We start from the raw sequence: 15,041 nt of genomic DNA, 5'->3' as shown, positions 1-15,041 counted from the left end.
TGTATAGATGTGCTTTACACAATTGATCTATGTATTGTGACGAATTGTATGAGCCCCAATAAATTGATTAAAAAAAAAATCTGCAGGAAATGTTTATGTAGTAGAATCTGAAAGGTAACACCCCAGAGCATAGGTGGAATGCTTTCTTAGATGTAAAGTCAAATTTTAGGGGATGTAACTTAAACAACATTGCAAGATTCCACTAAACCTGAGGACAGTGCATGCACACAATGTAATAGACTGGCACCAAGTGCAGTGACAGGAAGTATTGTGCAATTTGGTAATTTAGGTTTGTATTGGTATAAGAAATATTGGTAATTTAGGGTTGGCCTCTGGCATCAGCTGTGTGGGTTTGAAGCTTAACTGTGCTGCTTACTGGCTCACTGATTTTTGTCCACACATCTATATCTCTGTGTCTGTGTTTCCCTATCAGAATATAAGGATAATAACAATACTTATCATGTAAAATTACTGAGTCAATGCTTGCAAAGTATTGCAATGTGAAAATGGCCCATTGATTTAGAAATTAAAGAAACGAATTTGTAACTGAAGCACACGTGAATGGAGGCCTTTGTTTCCCCCAGGGAAGTCTAACGACAGTTAGTTTTAAGCAGCCACAGCACACTTCCACCAATGGAAATGCTTTCCAATTAATCGCTGCCTTGAGAAGAAAAAACTTTCGGAACGAGGCCAAGCAGCTAGCTACTCAGTCACATTTCTCAGTCCAAGGAGGTTTTCACTGACTCACTGGGGCAGAACAAATTTGTTCAGTGTCCACTGTGGAAAGAAGGAATTCCTTCAATCCAATCCAAATAGTAATCCCACAAGTTCCCAGAAGCTAAACAGGAGGAGACAATTGAACCTTCAGCTCAGACTCTCACTCCTCGCCCGCTAGCCCCCACCCCCTGCTTCTCTGCATGTCTCACCTCTCAGGACACACATACAGACGTGGAGTACACCTGTTCTATTCTCTCCGAAGTCCCTACTGCTGTCATATTATGACTAATTGTTGCATTAGAGGTAGTCACTGACTCCAATTCATAATCCACATTTTCCATAGACAATGCTCATAGGCAGGTTTAATAGCTTCGGCTGAAGCGAGATTTGGATTCGAAGGGGAATACTGGAGAGTGAATTTAGTAGTCAAAGAGGAAAACGGGACTAAGAAACTTGAAAGAGGATAGTGGCTCAACTGCTTCCAATTTCCACCAGTTCGCAGGTCCCGACACGGGGCTCTGTCACGTACAGGCTGTGCAGATAGTGGAGCAGAGATTGTGCGCCCTGGATCTGAGTTGGGTATATTGTTAAGGATTCTAAATTTTATGAGTTTTATCTTTTATGACAATATCAAGTTGCTATTTTCAATTAGTTCACATGATTTTTATTCACACTATCAAAATTAGAAAGTAGAAATGTATTGGTATTATTCATGAGATAAACTAAATGAACCACAAGGCACCTGAAATCTCGACTTCTTAAACACACACACGTACAATGCAGTGTATTAGTTTATATATATAGTAATATGGGTTTTCTAGCCACAGTCTTTGTTACTCCTACCAAACAACATAGACCTGATGGGACTGGGGGAGAGAAGGCAGGCTAAGCTACTGATAAGGTTCAATGGGGAGTGATTGTTAATAAAATTTAATTGTGATTGCCATCCTGCTGGGTATAAAAAGAGTCATGTCAGAAGCAAGAGGTAGGGATTTTACTCCCAACAAGTAGGAAAAGCCAGGAGTGGCTATCCCTGTTCACTGACCTCACTTGATTCAGGAAGCAGTGTAACACCAGAGCAGTGGTAGAGGCCCAGCTGTAGCAGAAGCCAGAGCAAGAGCATGACAGTGTGGTGGACTTCCGTGTCAATGGAGCAAGTAAAGCTGAGTGTGTTTGGCCAGCAAGCTGGCTTGTGGAGTGGGCTTCCTTCTCACACTTAACAGGGGAAGCTAAGTTTGCTGACTCACAGAGTTGGAGTGAGGTGCCTTCATGCTTATGGTGGCGGGACATGCCCTTTGGGCATTTATTGGCAGCTCTAAAAGGACTTTGCAACAATGCTGGAATAAGATAGAGGTTAAGGGGCCATGTGATTTCCAGGACAGGAATCCAGGAAAAGCTTGCGTATAGACACAGCTAAGAAGAGGCTGTCCTGTCTAAATAATCATATGGTAGGAATTTGCTATTATCAAAAAGTATAGCATCTGGGGTCTTAAAGGTTTGAAGGTAATCAAGCGGCCATCAAGCTCAGAAGCAACAAAGCCCACATGGAAGAAGCACACCAGCCTATGCAACCACGAGGTGTCGAAGGGATCAGGTATAAGGCATCATCAGACCAAAAAATCTTACCATAGTGAATGATGGGGGGAGTGCGGAGTGGAGACCCAAAGCCCATTAGTAGGCCACTGGAGATCCCCTTGCAGAGGGATCTCGGGGAGATGAGCCAGTCAGGATGCGATGTAACAACGATGAAAAATACAACTTTCCTCTAGTTCCTAAATGCTTCCTCCCCGCTCCGACTACCATGGCTCGGATTCGACCTTGCAAGTCTGGCTAGACCAGAGGATGTACACTGGTACAAATAGGAACTGAAAATACAGGGAATCCAGGGTGGATGAACCCTACAGGACCAGTGGTGTGAGTGGCGAAACAGGGAGGGTAAAGGGAGAACAGGTAGGAAAGAGGGAACCGATTAAAAGGAACTATATGTGACCTCCTCCCTGGGGGACAGACAACCGAAAAGTGGGTGAAGGGAGACATTGGACAGGGCAAGATATGACAAAATACCAATTTATAAACTATCAAGGGCTCATGAGGGGCGGGGGCAGGGAGGGAGGGGAAAAATGAGGACCTAATATCGGGGGTTGCAGTGGAGAGAAAATGTTTTGAGAATGATGTACAAATGCGCTTTACACAATTGATGTGTGTATGGATTGCGATAACAGTTGTATGAGCCCCTAATAAAATGTTTTAAAAAAATAAAATAAAATAAAATACTATTTAGTAATTTAAAAAAATGATTATCATTTTGCTTAGATCTACAATCAATGTTTATGGAAGCAGCAGTCAATCTATCAAATAATCATTGCATTGGGGAAATCTGAAGCACAAGAGCTCTTTGAAGTATTGCAAAGCAAGGTTGTTACTTTGAGGTCTAAGCTACACCGGATCCAAGCCATGACATTTTCAATGATCTCATATACATGTGAAAACTGGTCATTGAATAAGGAAGACTGAAGAAAAATCAGTGCTTTTGAACTATGGTGCTGGTGAAGAATATTGAAAGAAACCATGGACTGGAAAAAGAATAAACATATCTGTCTTGAAAGAAGTACAGTCAGAAGCCTCCTTAGAAGCAAAGATGTCGAGACTTGCTCTCACGTGCTTTGGACATGCTATGAGGAGAGACCAGTCCTGAGTGAAGAACATCATGCTTGGTAAAGTGGAGGGGCAGCCAAAAAAGAAGGTGGCCCTCAACGCGATGGATTGACCCAGAGGCTGAAACAATGGATTCAAACACAAGAACAAATGTGAGGATAACACAGGACAAGTCCGTGTTTACTCCTGTCTTACATCAGGTTGTTAGCAGTCCAAACCACTGGACACTACCTAACAAGAAGAACATCAACAGGCATTTATAACCTGTTGAGTGTCAAGTAACCAGAAGGCGCACAATTCAAACACACAGTTCTACTACAGAAAATAACGAGGTTGCCAACTCCAAAAAGATTTATAGCCTCAGACCCTGTTTATGGGGCTTTGAGTGAGTTTTGATTTTTGGGTTTAAAGCGTCCTTAATAAATCCCATAATTACGAATATTGTCTTGAATTCTTTGTGGCCATCGCAATGAATGACCAAATCCAGCTGAAAGTAGTCAATGTTGTGGCACCTGCACATCATTCTTTTTTACTGTGTGTGTGTGTGTGTGTGTGTGTGTGCTTCCTTTTGTTGATGTGTTCTGACAGCTACTACCCAAACCCATCCATCAGGATTACACAGGTTAAAAGACCTAGGGAATTCGTTAAGGCAGCTCTACTTTGCCCTTTAGTATGAGTTGAATTTGACTCTCCAGTACTTAACAATGTCATTTAAAAATTTTTAGTTTTAAAATTTGACTCCTACATTTCAAGGAAGTCCAACTGTCTATACATGCTTAAAATGATTTCACACACATAAATATGCACCGACTTCCTAAATGGAATTAATGTTTTTTGGTAGTTTTCTCAATCCCATTGCCAATAAAACTAAAGAAAAAGCTGGTTTGGGAATCTGTACTTCAAATACAAGAATCTGTAACATAATTTGCCTTTGTATAGTTGTCTTCTTGGCCCATCTAACCTGCAGGTCATTTTTTGTTTTCTTGCTTTTAATTACAAGCACCAGATTGTTTTGCTTTTTCAAGAAAAATTAAGCAGAATCTTATAGCCATTTAAACATAAACAAGTGAAATATTTCACGGTTGATGAATAATGCTTCCTTATAAAATGCTGCTGACCTACTCTGTTTTGGTTCCTACACTTCTTTTGGGTAACAACTTTCTTATGACCCGTCCTCATTTCTCTCCACTCTTCTTTCTTTGTCACCCCCTCCCACAATGAACGTCCTCTGAAGTTCCAACAACAGAATCCCAGGTTATCAATAGTTTCAATATCCTTGAGGCATTCACATGGTTTTCCCTTTCATTCTTTTTTGAGTTTGAGGACAGTAATGAAGTCTAAATAGGAAAAATGTAGACTGTATGATGTACAGAGTAGAGTAAGGTTTATCAATAAAATTCTCTTAATCCATCGCCATCCTCAAAGGATGATCAGGTGCATTGTTATGATGGGGGGAGAATTCGATGGCACAACTCACCTGTTTGTGTTCTGTTGTTGTTATTGTTGTTCTCAATGATGCATTTTCCATTTACTTAAAATTTAGCTTATTATGTCTTTCAATAAAATCTGGCCATTTGAATCCCAAGAAACTGTAACCCAAACCTCCTGAACGGATCTCTCTGACTTGATTTAATTGGCACAGCGGCTCTCCTCAGAAAACACTGTTTTAATTAATGTGTGTGGGTTTTTTGTTTTGTTTTTCTTTTATGTCACCATAACAAGGAGAAGGCGAATTTGGATACCTTCTATTTGGAATAAACCTATGCATGTATGAACTGAAACCCTGGCAGTAAAAGTACTCTGCTTTATCCTCATGTATACATAGAAAACTATATGTAATGAAGGAGCCCTGCTTGAATACTGGGTTACATGTCAGGCTGCTAACCTCAAATTCAACACATTCAAACCATTTGCCACTCCACTGGAGAAAGATGATGCTTTCTCCTCCCGAAAAGAGTTGCAGTCTCAGAAACCCACAAGCACTGTTCTACCTCATCACATAGAGCTGCTATGAGTAAGAATAGGCTCAATGGCAATAAACTGGTTTTCCTCAGTTTTATATAGAGGTTTATTTTAAATAGATCAAAATCCATTTATTTCCAGTGATAAATATGCTGGTGATGCAATAACTACTAGAAAATCATGGCTTTATCTTAGTATTGTATTGTTCAATCAAGCACATAGTAATATGGCTTTATTATACATAAAATAATGTGGATATCATTTTCCTTTTATTCTATAAATATTAAGCTAATGTAATTTTTTATCGAAGTAAGGTTCTACTAAGACAGGTGGTTTTTACATAATGAAACATATGGCTCAAATGAAATGTTAGGGAAACACATAATAGATATGATATTGCTATATATATCTGTTTATATTTCTAGTTCCTTCTTAGTGTCTGAGTATCATGATGGCAAGTAAGTACTGTTTTCTTCTCCAGTGTTTAATAGAAGAGATGGGATAAAGAAGCAGCTGTCCCTGTAAATATTTACAACCTTAGAAGCAGTATATAGTGATCCCTGTTGGGTGGGATGTGCACAATGGCAGTGTTTTGGTTTTTTGTTTGATATGGTTTGGTTTGGTTTGGTTAACAGAGGACAGTACCAGTAGGCATTCAATATATGTTTGTTTAGAGGAAGAACAAATAAATGGATTAGAATCTAATACAGAAAATGAATATGAAAAAATCAGACCATCATAAAATTAAGACAATAAGAACAGAAATAAGTGTTATTACCCAAAATAACAATTAAAAATACATAGGAAATAGGAAGTAATTATCTTTGAAAATAAATACATATTAGTCATTCTGACTGACCTTAGTCAGTTAGCAAATAACACAGAGGCTTAATAAGCATTCATATATTTTTTGTAATACCCCTACATATTTCTGTAAACACGAGAAAGTTGTTATTTCTAGCATATTAGTCAGAAAGAGTAAGTGATATATTAGGTGGCTAATTAAGTACTGTATGTAATGTGGCAATTATTTAACATTTGGAAAATATAGATGAAAAAATAAAGGTCAGAGAAACTTAAAAAGGGAAAATGTTCATATTTAACTACTTTGATTGTACTAACCCTTTAAACACGAAGCTATTAAGGAATTGTGGTGTTATCAGTAATTGTATGCTGAGCGTATAAATTTAAAGTAATAATTCCAATTTTCATTTCATCAGAGAAAGGAAGAAAATGAAATTGAATACTAATTATTGCATGTGTGTCATACACCTGAAAGATTAGGGGAATTATGTGCTCATTATAAGTGAGTTTAAGCAAAGTACTCAAACATTTCATTTGAAGGACTGGATATAAATAAAAAATTAAGTGACAATGGAAATTAACAATGAATACTCAAGCACAGACAATTGGGTACATGATTAGACTCCCTAGAGAGCATCTTAGATATAAGTTTCTTTTAATAAATGGACAGGTATTTGGGCGGGGGGGAATAATGTCTTAGAACATAAAATACTATTAAAGAATGAAGTAGCAAAATATGGACCTTGATGCAAAAACTAAGAAGTTTTTATTAAATAATGATGACAAGTTTTGTTGTTATCCTTCTAGTACATGTGAGAGTCATTCCACTGGTATTAAAGATTTTATGTGCTTTTATTCTTTTTCTTTAAGAGTCCATTATCATATTCATACTCCAAGAAAATAATAATAGTCTCATTGTCCTTAAAAGGAACACAAAATGGATTACATTAGTCTATTAAGATGACAAACACGAGTCCCTGTAATCTAAATTCCTTTGAGAGTCAACTACTGCAGTGTTCCACTGTGTTAATTTCTGCTTAGAATCATTAGGGCAAAGGCAACTTAAATACTTTGAAAGATAGAACGATGCACACTGTGAAACCCTAAATCCAAGCCCCTGGCTATCAAGTTGATTCCTACACTTAGCAACTTTATGTAAGATTTCTAATGCTGTAAATCTTTCCTGACACCGATAACCTCATCTTTCTCTGGCAGAGGGACTAGTGAGTCAGACTCCCTGACCTTGCCATAAGCAGTCTCAGGCTTATCAGAGAGCAACGACTCGGGCAAAGCGCGAAGGAAGCAATACATTGAGAATCTTAAGTAAAGTAAAAGGTGAGCACATCAAACATTGATAAAAAGGTTACAACAGTATGATAATTATGCTCTAGAATGATTTTTAGAAAATAAAACGCATTCTATTTCCTAAAAATCATTATAGAGACAGATTTTGTTTAATTTTTGTTCTGTTTTTCTTCCCTGTGTCTATTTCATAATGTAATTTGGTCATCATTAGTATGTGGTCTAAACCGCCATTTCCCTTATCTAGAATTTTCTTTATTCCTGTGGCTATAGTTTAGAAAAAGTGTGATTCAGAAAAAAATAGACTTAATAGCCAAAATAAAGAAAATAAGTAGTTACATGAACTATATATACTAAAACAATGCAATGTTGGGCTACATTGAGTGGATTGAAATAAATGACATGGAACAAAAATGTGTGTGCATTCTTGAATTCAAAAATCATGATTGCTTCTGTAAACCATTACCCAGTAAAAAGTTATAAAATGTATGAAATATTTAAAAATTCATAAGAAACCTGCACATAACTATCGAAAGGAGATATTGGTGTAGTTCCTAAAGTATGAAACGCATGCAACTTGGCCAAAATTCAGTGTGCTTATCTACTGAATTCATGCAAAATATCCTCCATATTTTTCACTTAATAATGTTGTGTCATAAATTCTAAGTATAAAATTCTAACTTTTAAACATTCTGTGGCAAACAGAACAAACGAGTACTCTAACCTAATCACCACTCTGTAAGACTGCCTCCCACAAAAACTTTTCAGTATGAATTTGAGAGTACACAGAAGTCACACATTAATGATCAGTTGTTGAATACATCCCTCCATCACTATATACTTGTCATAGTTTCTATGTAATCTGAAGATTCCAATCATCTAAGATATATTGAAGAAATCCGAGGTATCGTTATCACAGCCCAGTGTGTTGTATACATTTGCACATCTGTAACCACTTCCTAAAGACAGAAAGGAGGGAACAATAGGTATAATTTGTACGTCAATATCAAAAGTTGCTAAATGTTAACATTATACTAAAGAACCCATGGCATATGTAAAACCTGTTTCTTTGACGTGTGCTTAATATATGGGTATTTATATTTCAAGAATTTTCACATTTCTTAGCAATCTTAATGGACTGCACGTGTTCCTTTCCGTTTCAGAATGTATAGCCGATGTTGACTCTAAGGATTTACCCTTTGCTCTATAACTCTAAGCCAAAAGTCACACATGCTCTGGGCTGCCACTTGTCCTCTTGTTTAGATGGCTCTGACCATCCTTGGCAGTTCCCTTATTTCATTCCCATTTGTTACCTGAATCCATGGCCATCTGTCATTTTCTGCAGCTGTCCAGGCATTGATAAGCCCCTTTTTATTAAGACGTGCATAGTAGGGATACCATTTTTGGAGTCCAAAAAGGGCTCGGTGGGTAGATGAAGCTGTGATTTGCTGATTTGATATGATTCCACCTTCAATTCCCAATGGGCCTGAGCACTCTAGGAGCAAATGAGAAAAAATATATAAATGTTGTATATATTAGAAATAATCCACATTTTAAAGGTACCCATTAGATGCAAGATATTTTAAAATTATTTTCATGTATTCCATCATACCATATGAGTCTCATCTATTTGGTTATGTACTATTTGCTACAATACATAGCTCTTGCTCTTCATGACTTTTTCTGTGAGTATGGCACTTAACAAATACTTTCTTTGTGCATGAGGATAATGCATTGTGAACTCAACATTTTGATGATCTATCACAACAAATCCATAAAAGTCTTAGTGTTCATATTTTATATTTACAGAGATTAGCACCTGTGTTAGTCTGGGTTGACTAGAGAAACAAATTCATACACACACATATATGTATAAGAAAGAGTTTTATATAAAAGAGCAATTGTATATTGAGAAAAGACCCTAGTCCTGGTCAGATCAAGTCCAATATTATCCCATATGTCTGATACCAGTCTATAAATTCCTGTTTGGACTCACACAACACATGCAACGACATGAAAGCAGGAAGATCACAAGCTAATGGTGTAGTCTTGTAGAACCAGTGGCAATGGAAACATTTCAGGGCTGGCAGGGGTCTCCACATGGCTCCTCCAGCTCCACTGCTCTAGCTCCATCAGCATAGTTCCATGTGTCTTGTTAGCAGTAAGACAAAGCAGAGATTGTGGGTCTGACATCCCTTGACCTATGTATCTCCAAAGCACCTCCAAATGTGGTCATCTAGCTGCCGCCTGATTGACAGGCTAAACTCCACTCTTCGCTGTTAATAATCTCAAGTTCACATAAAATTATGCAACTACCACAACACCCACTATTCATCTGTAACTATGCCTTCCTCTGGTGCCTGCTTCACATGTTGTTGTTCTGTTAGAAGCTTTGCCACCAATATTTCAAATGTTGGTAGGGTCACCTATGGTGAATAGGACACAGTAGACCTTCCAGACTAAGAACTGAGTAGGAAGAAGAAGGACTAGGTTGCCAAATTCTGAGAGATTATTCATTTAGGTTTCAATAATTCCTCACAGTTACATTGCCCTTGATCAAGCCCTACTAGGCCTCCTACACCCTTCTTGCCATCTATTTTGGATCACTTTTGCTCCATTGTCCCTGGGTTTGTTAACATCCACTTTCTTTCCCAACGAAGGCTGAACATGATAGTGGGACAAGAGGAAAGTAGAAGGAAATAGAGGAAAGAACTAGGAGGCAAATGGCATTTACAGAGGTCTAAATTCAGGCATGTGCATATGTAAATATATTTATATATGATGATGGGGAAACGGCTCTATGTGCATATATTTATAGGTTTAGTACTAAGGGAGCAGACATTGGGCCTCTATTCAAGTGTTCAATGCAAGAACACTTTGTTCTATTAAACTGACATTCCAGACACGATTGCTGAAGACAAATGGGTGCATAAGCAAATGTGGTGAAGAAAGCTGACGGTGCCCGTCTTTCAAAAGATATAGTGTCTGGGGTCTTAAAGGCTTGACGATAAATAAGTGACCATCAAGCTGAGAAGGAACAAAGCCCACATGGAAGGAGCACATCAGCCTGTGTAATCATGAGGTGTAGAAGGAATCAGATATCAGGCATTAAAGACCCAGAACAAAAAATCATATCAATGTGATTGAGGGGGAGTGCAGAGCACAGACCAAAGCCCATCTGTATACAATTGGACATCTCTTACAGAAAGGTCACAGGAAGAGAAAAGTCAGTCGGTGCAGTATAGCACTGTTGAAATATGCAACGTTCCTCTGGTTATTTAATGGTCCCCCCTTCCCCCCACTATCATGATCCCAATTCTACCTTACAAATCTGGCTAGACCAGAGCATTTTCACTGATACAGATAAGAACTGGAAACACAGGGAATCCATGACAGATAAACCCCTTAGGACCAATAATTAAAATGGCGATACCAATCACAATGATATACATATAGCCCCTGCCCAGGGAGACAGACAACAGAAAGTGGGTGAAGGGAGATATTGGTCAGTGCAAGACATGAAAAAAATCATAATAATTTTAAAATTATCAAAGATTCATGAGGGAGGGAAGCAGGGTGGGGAAAGGAGGAGGTAAAATGAGCAGCTGTTACCAAGGGCTCAAGTAGAAAGAAAATGTTTTGAGAATGATGGCAAAAAATGCACAAATGGATGGATGTAAGGATCATGATAAGAGTGGTATGATTCCCCCAATAAAATGATTTAAAATATAAATTAATTTTAAAAATAATAAAACAGAAAAATATTATTCATTTAAAACCATATGAATACCCTTGAGCCACTTTCAGATGTAATGCCAGAAGATTGAAAAGCACACCAAATATATTTGGGGAAGAGCTACCTCCTCAAAGTACGAAAGCAAGCAAGCAAAGTAACACATAAACTCACTGCCATCCAGTCAATGATGACTCATAGTGATGACCCTGTAGATTTAGGAGACTGTAATTGCTTATGGGATTAGAAAGCTCAGCCTTCCTCCTGACTGCTGATGGGCAGGATTCCAAAATGCAAAAAATCAGCTTCAAATATCTATTAATAATCACAACATGGAAGGTTTATAGTATGAATCTAGAAAAATTGGAAGTTGTCAAAAATAAAGTGGAATGCAGAAATATCAATAATCTAGGTATTAGTTAGCTGCAAATGGGCTGCAATTGACCATTTTGAATTAGCCAATCATAGCTTACTTCTCTGGGAAGGACACATTTTAGAGGAACGGTGTCATATTTATCATCAAAAAGGGCATTTCCAGAGCTATCTTGAAATTGAATTCTGTCTGTGATAGACTATCTACACACTTACAAGGAAGTACAGTAACATAACTATTATTCAAGTATATAAACCCACCACCAAAGCTAATGATGAAGAAATTGAAAGTTCAACCAACTTCAGCTATCTGAAATGGATCTAACAGGCAATCCACATGCATTAAAAATTACTGGCAATTGGCATGCAAAAGCTGGAAACAAGGAGGAAGGAACAGTGGGCAGTAAATATGGCCATGGTGATAGAACTAAAGCTGGAAATTGCATGATTGAATTTTGCAAGACCAAAAGTATCTTCATTGCAAATAGGTTCTTAAAATAAATAGTGACTGTATACATGGATCTCAAAAGAAAGACTACATAGGAATTAGTCTCACTAAATCTATAGGAAGAAACAATAGAGAAGCTCAATATAGTAGCCAAAATGAGGCTCTAACTGTGGATCAAGCTATCACTTATCTGTTTGTTCAGGAGCCCTAGTGGCATAGTGGTTATGAACTGGACTGCTAACTGCAAAGCCAGTAGTTTGAAACCTCCAGCTGCTCTGAGGGAGAAAAATATGAGGCTTTCTGTAAGGATTATCATCTTGGAAATCTGCAGAGGCAGTTCTACCCTGTCCTGTAGGGTCTCTATGAGTCAGCATCACTCAGAAGTGAATTTGCTTCTTTGTTTGTTTTTGGAAGTTCAGGTTGAAGTTTAAGCAAATTAAAATAAATTCATAGTCAAAATAAAATTAACATGAGTATACCCTACCTAAATTTTGAGAACATCTCAAGAACATATTAGACACAGTGAACACTAATGATAGAAGACTTGACACACTGTGGGATGGCATTGAAAGCATCATACATGAAGAAAGCAAAGGGTAACTCAAGAGAAAAGAAAGAAAGAAAAGTTCAAGGTGGATGTTAGAATGGACTCTGAAACAAACTCGCTTTTGAATGTAAGTTAGCTAAAGCAAATGAAAGAGGTGATGAAGAACTAAATAGAAAATATTAAAATGAAGTTTGAGGTAAAGCAAAAAGCATTATAAAGAAATGTGCAAAGACCTGGAGTTAGCAAGCAAAAAAGGAAGAAAATCTTTAACATATGTAAAGATAAAAGAACTGGGGGAAAAAATCTAGTCTCAAAATGCAATATTATAGGATTCTATGAGCAAAATATTGAATGGTGCAGGAAGCATCAAAAGAAGATGGAAGGAATTCTCAAAATTATTGTACCACAGAGAACTGATCTACATTTAACTATTTTGAGATGATCAAGAACCAATTATTCTGAACGAAGATGGCTAAGCTGCCCTAAAAGCAACAGTGGAAAAGAAGGCACCAGGAACTGACATCATGGCAGCTGGGTGTTTCCACAAGCTGATGAAGCCCTGGGAGTGCTCAATAGTGTATGCCAAGGCTTTTGTGAGCAGCTACCTCGCTGAGTGGCAGAAGAGAATCATATTTGAGTCCATTCCAAAGAAAGGTTACCCAACGGAATGCTGAAATTACTGAGCAATACCATTAGTATTACATGAAAGTAAATTTTTGCTAAGTATAATTTTAAAACTGTTGCAACAGTATATTATCTAAACACTGTCAGAAATTCAAATCAGGTTCAGAAGAGGGTATGGCACAAAAGGTATTCTAATATCAGAGCTATCTTGGCTAAATGTACAGAATACCAGAAAGATGTTTATTTGTGTTTTATTGATGACACAACTTACTACATGGATTGTAAAACACCATGAATGACGTTATGAAAAATGGAGACTGGAATACTTCATTTGCTCATGTACAACCAGAACATGCACCCAAAGGCATTGTTCAAACAGAACACGGAACTACTAAATTTTAAAGTCAGAAAAGATGGGTGCCAGGATTATATCTTTTCACTGTATTTGTTTAATATCTTGGGTGTACAAATAATCGGAGAAACTGGAGTGTATGATAAAGAATGTGGCACCAGATGCATAGAAAATTTATTAACTACCTTTGATATGCATATGATACAAACTGCTTGCGGAAATTGAAGATGCGAAGTATAGCTGATCAAAAGCAAAGGCTGCAGCATTCAGTATGCTCACAGCTCTATATAAAACAAAAATCCTTACAACTGGAATGATAAAATAAACAATAAATATAAAGCAAAATTAAGTTATCAAAGACCTCCTCTCACTTCTATCCACAATACATGACCATGGAAGCCACAGTTTAGACATCAAACAATTCACTGGGCAAATGTGCTTCATACAACCTCTTTAAAGTGTTGAAGGGTGCAGGTGTCATTCTAAGAATTAAGATGAGATTTTCTCAAACCATATTTTCAATAGCCTTATATGCATGTGGAAGCTGGATAATAAATAAGGAAGATAGCAGAATAACTGATGAATTTTAATTATGGATATGACAAAGTATATTAAAAATACTATGGATTGGGAGTAGTCAAGATGGCATCCAGGTAGAATCACCTGCCCAGTGCTCCTGTTGCTAGGTCAGAAAATTAAGAGATGAGGAGCCCAATATTACAAGGCCAGGTGCTAGAAATAGAATTCTGTGTACAAGGGTCTGTGGTTCAAACCTCCCACAGGGATTTCCACCCATGGAGTAATTTGAAGGCTTGCTGATACACTCTAAATTCACTGCGTCTGCCTGCGGGCTCTCCTAATCCCTTGCCAGGTCCAATGGAATGGCGTCCACCAGCCCTTCCTGTGCCCAAAATTTGAGACCCTCAGCATGCAGGAATCCCCCAGGTGGTTGTCTAAAAGTGCTCATAATCCCAAACTCGCAGAGAGCCTCTGAAAACTTAAGAGAGTGTACCTCTGGTGAATCAGGATGAGGATGGTGTAGGTCACCAAGTGGGGGTAGGAGGACGGGGTCTATTCCTGTCACCTACCTAAGTAGCCTAGGGGGGTAGAGTATAGCAATTTCTTATTCAGTGGAAGGTTGGTTTTGCAGATTTACTGTTGTGTCCTCTTTTAACCATCTTTCAAAGACTCTTTGTCAAGCCCAACCCTGGGAAAACCAGTTTGGGGCTGTAGAATTCAGCTGCTGGTGGTTTTTCCTGTTTTGTTATGTCAAAGCTATGCTAATGAACCAGGTTTGTGGTGACTTACATTTAAAGTTATGCAAAGAAACACAGCCTCACAATGAGATTATTTTATAATTTTTTAAGGGGCATGTAGGGTGCCTGGGAATCTGGGCTGTGCCACCCTGTCCCCATGGAAGGGAAATCAGATTGGGTGATTGTGTTTGGGGCCTTCTGGGTCTGAGTTCTCCCTGCTCCCTGATTCACCAGAGGTACACTCTCTTAAGATAACTCACTCAATCACA

General features: G+C 38.0%; 1 protein-coding gene across 2 annotated transcripts in view; it reads right to left on the bottom strand.

The window, feature by feature from the left end:
• EDIL3 (EGF like repeats and discoidin domains 3) overlaps nt 1–15,041 on the bottom strand; it is a 593,234-nt gene that overhangs the window by 176,560 nt on the left and 401,633 nt on the right. For both annotated transcript variants that reach the window (XM_045285334.1, XM_045285335.1), the window contains one exon: nt 8,754–8,935. In XM_045285334.1, coding sequence (XP_045141269.1) covers nt 8,754–8,935 — 182 coding nt within the window. The remainder of the gene's footprint in view (nt 1–8,753; nt 8,936–15,041) is intronic.

Source organism: Echinops telfairi, unplaced genomic scaffold, assembly GCF_000313985.2.
Source record: "Echinops telfairi isolate 266 unplaced genomic scaffold, ASM31398v2 ScPeMD7_7469;HRSCAF=8507_1, whole genome shotgun sequence".
Lineage (NCBI taxonomy): Eukaryota > Metazoa > Chordata > Mammalia > Afrosoricida > Tenrecidae > Echinops > Echinops telfairi.
This window is presented reverse-complemented; position numbering and strand designations above follow the sequence as displayed.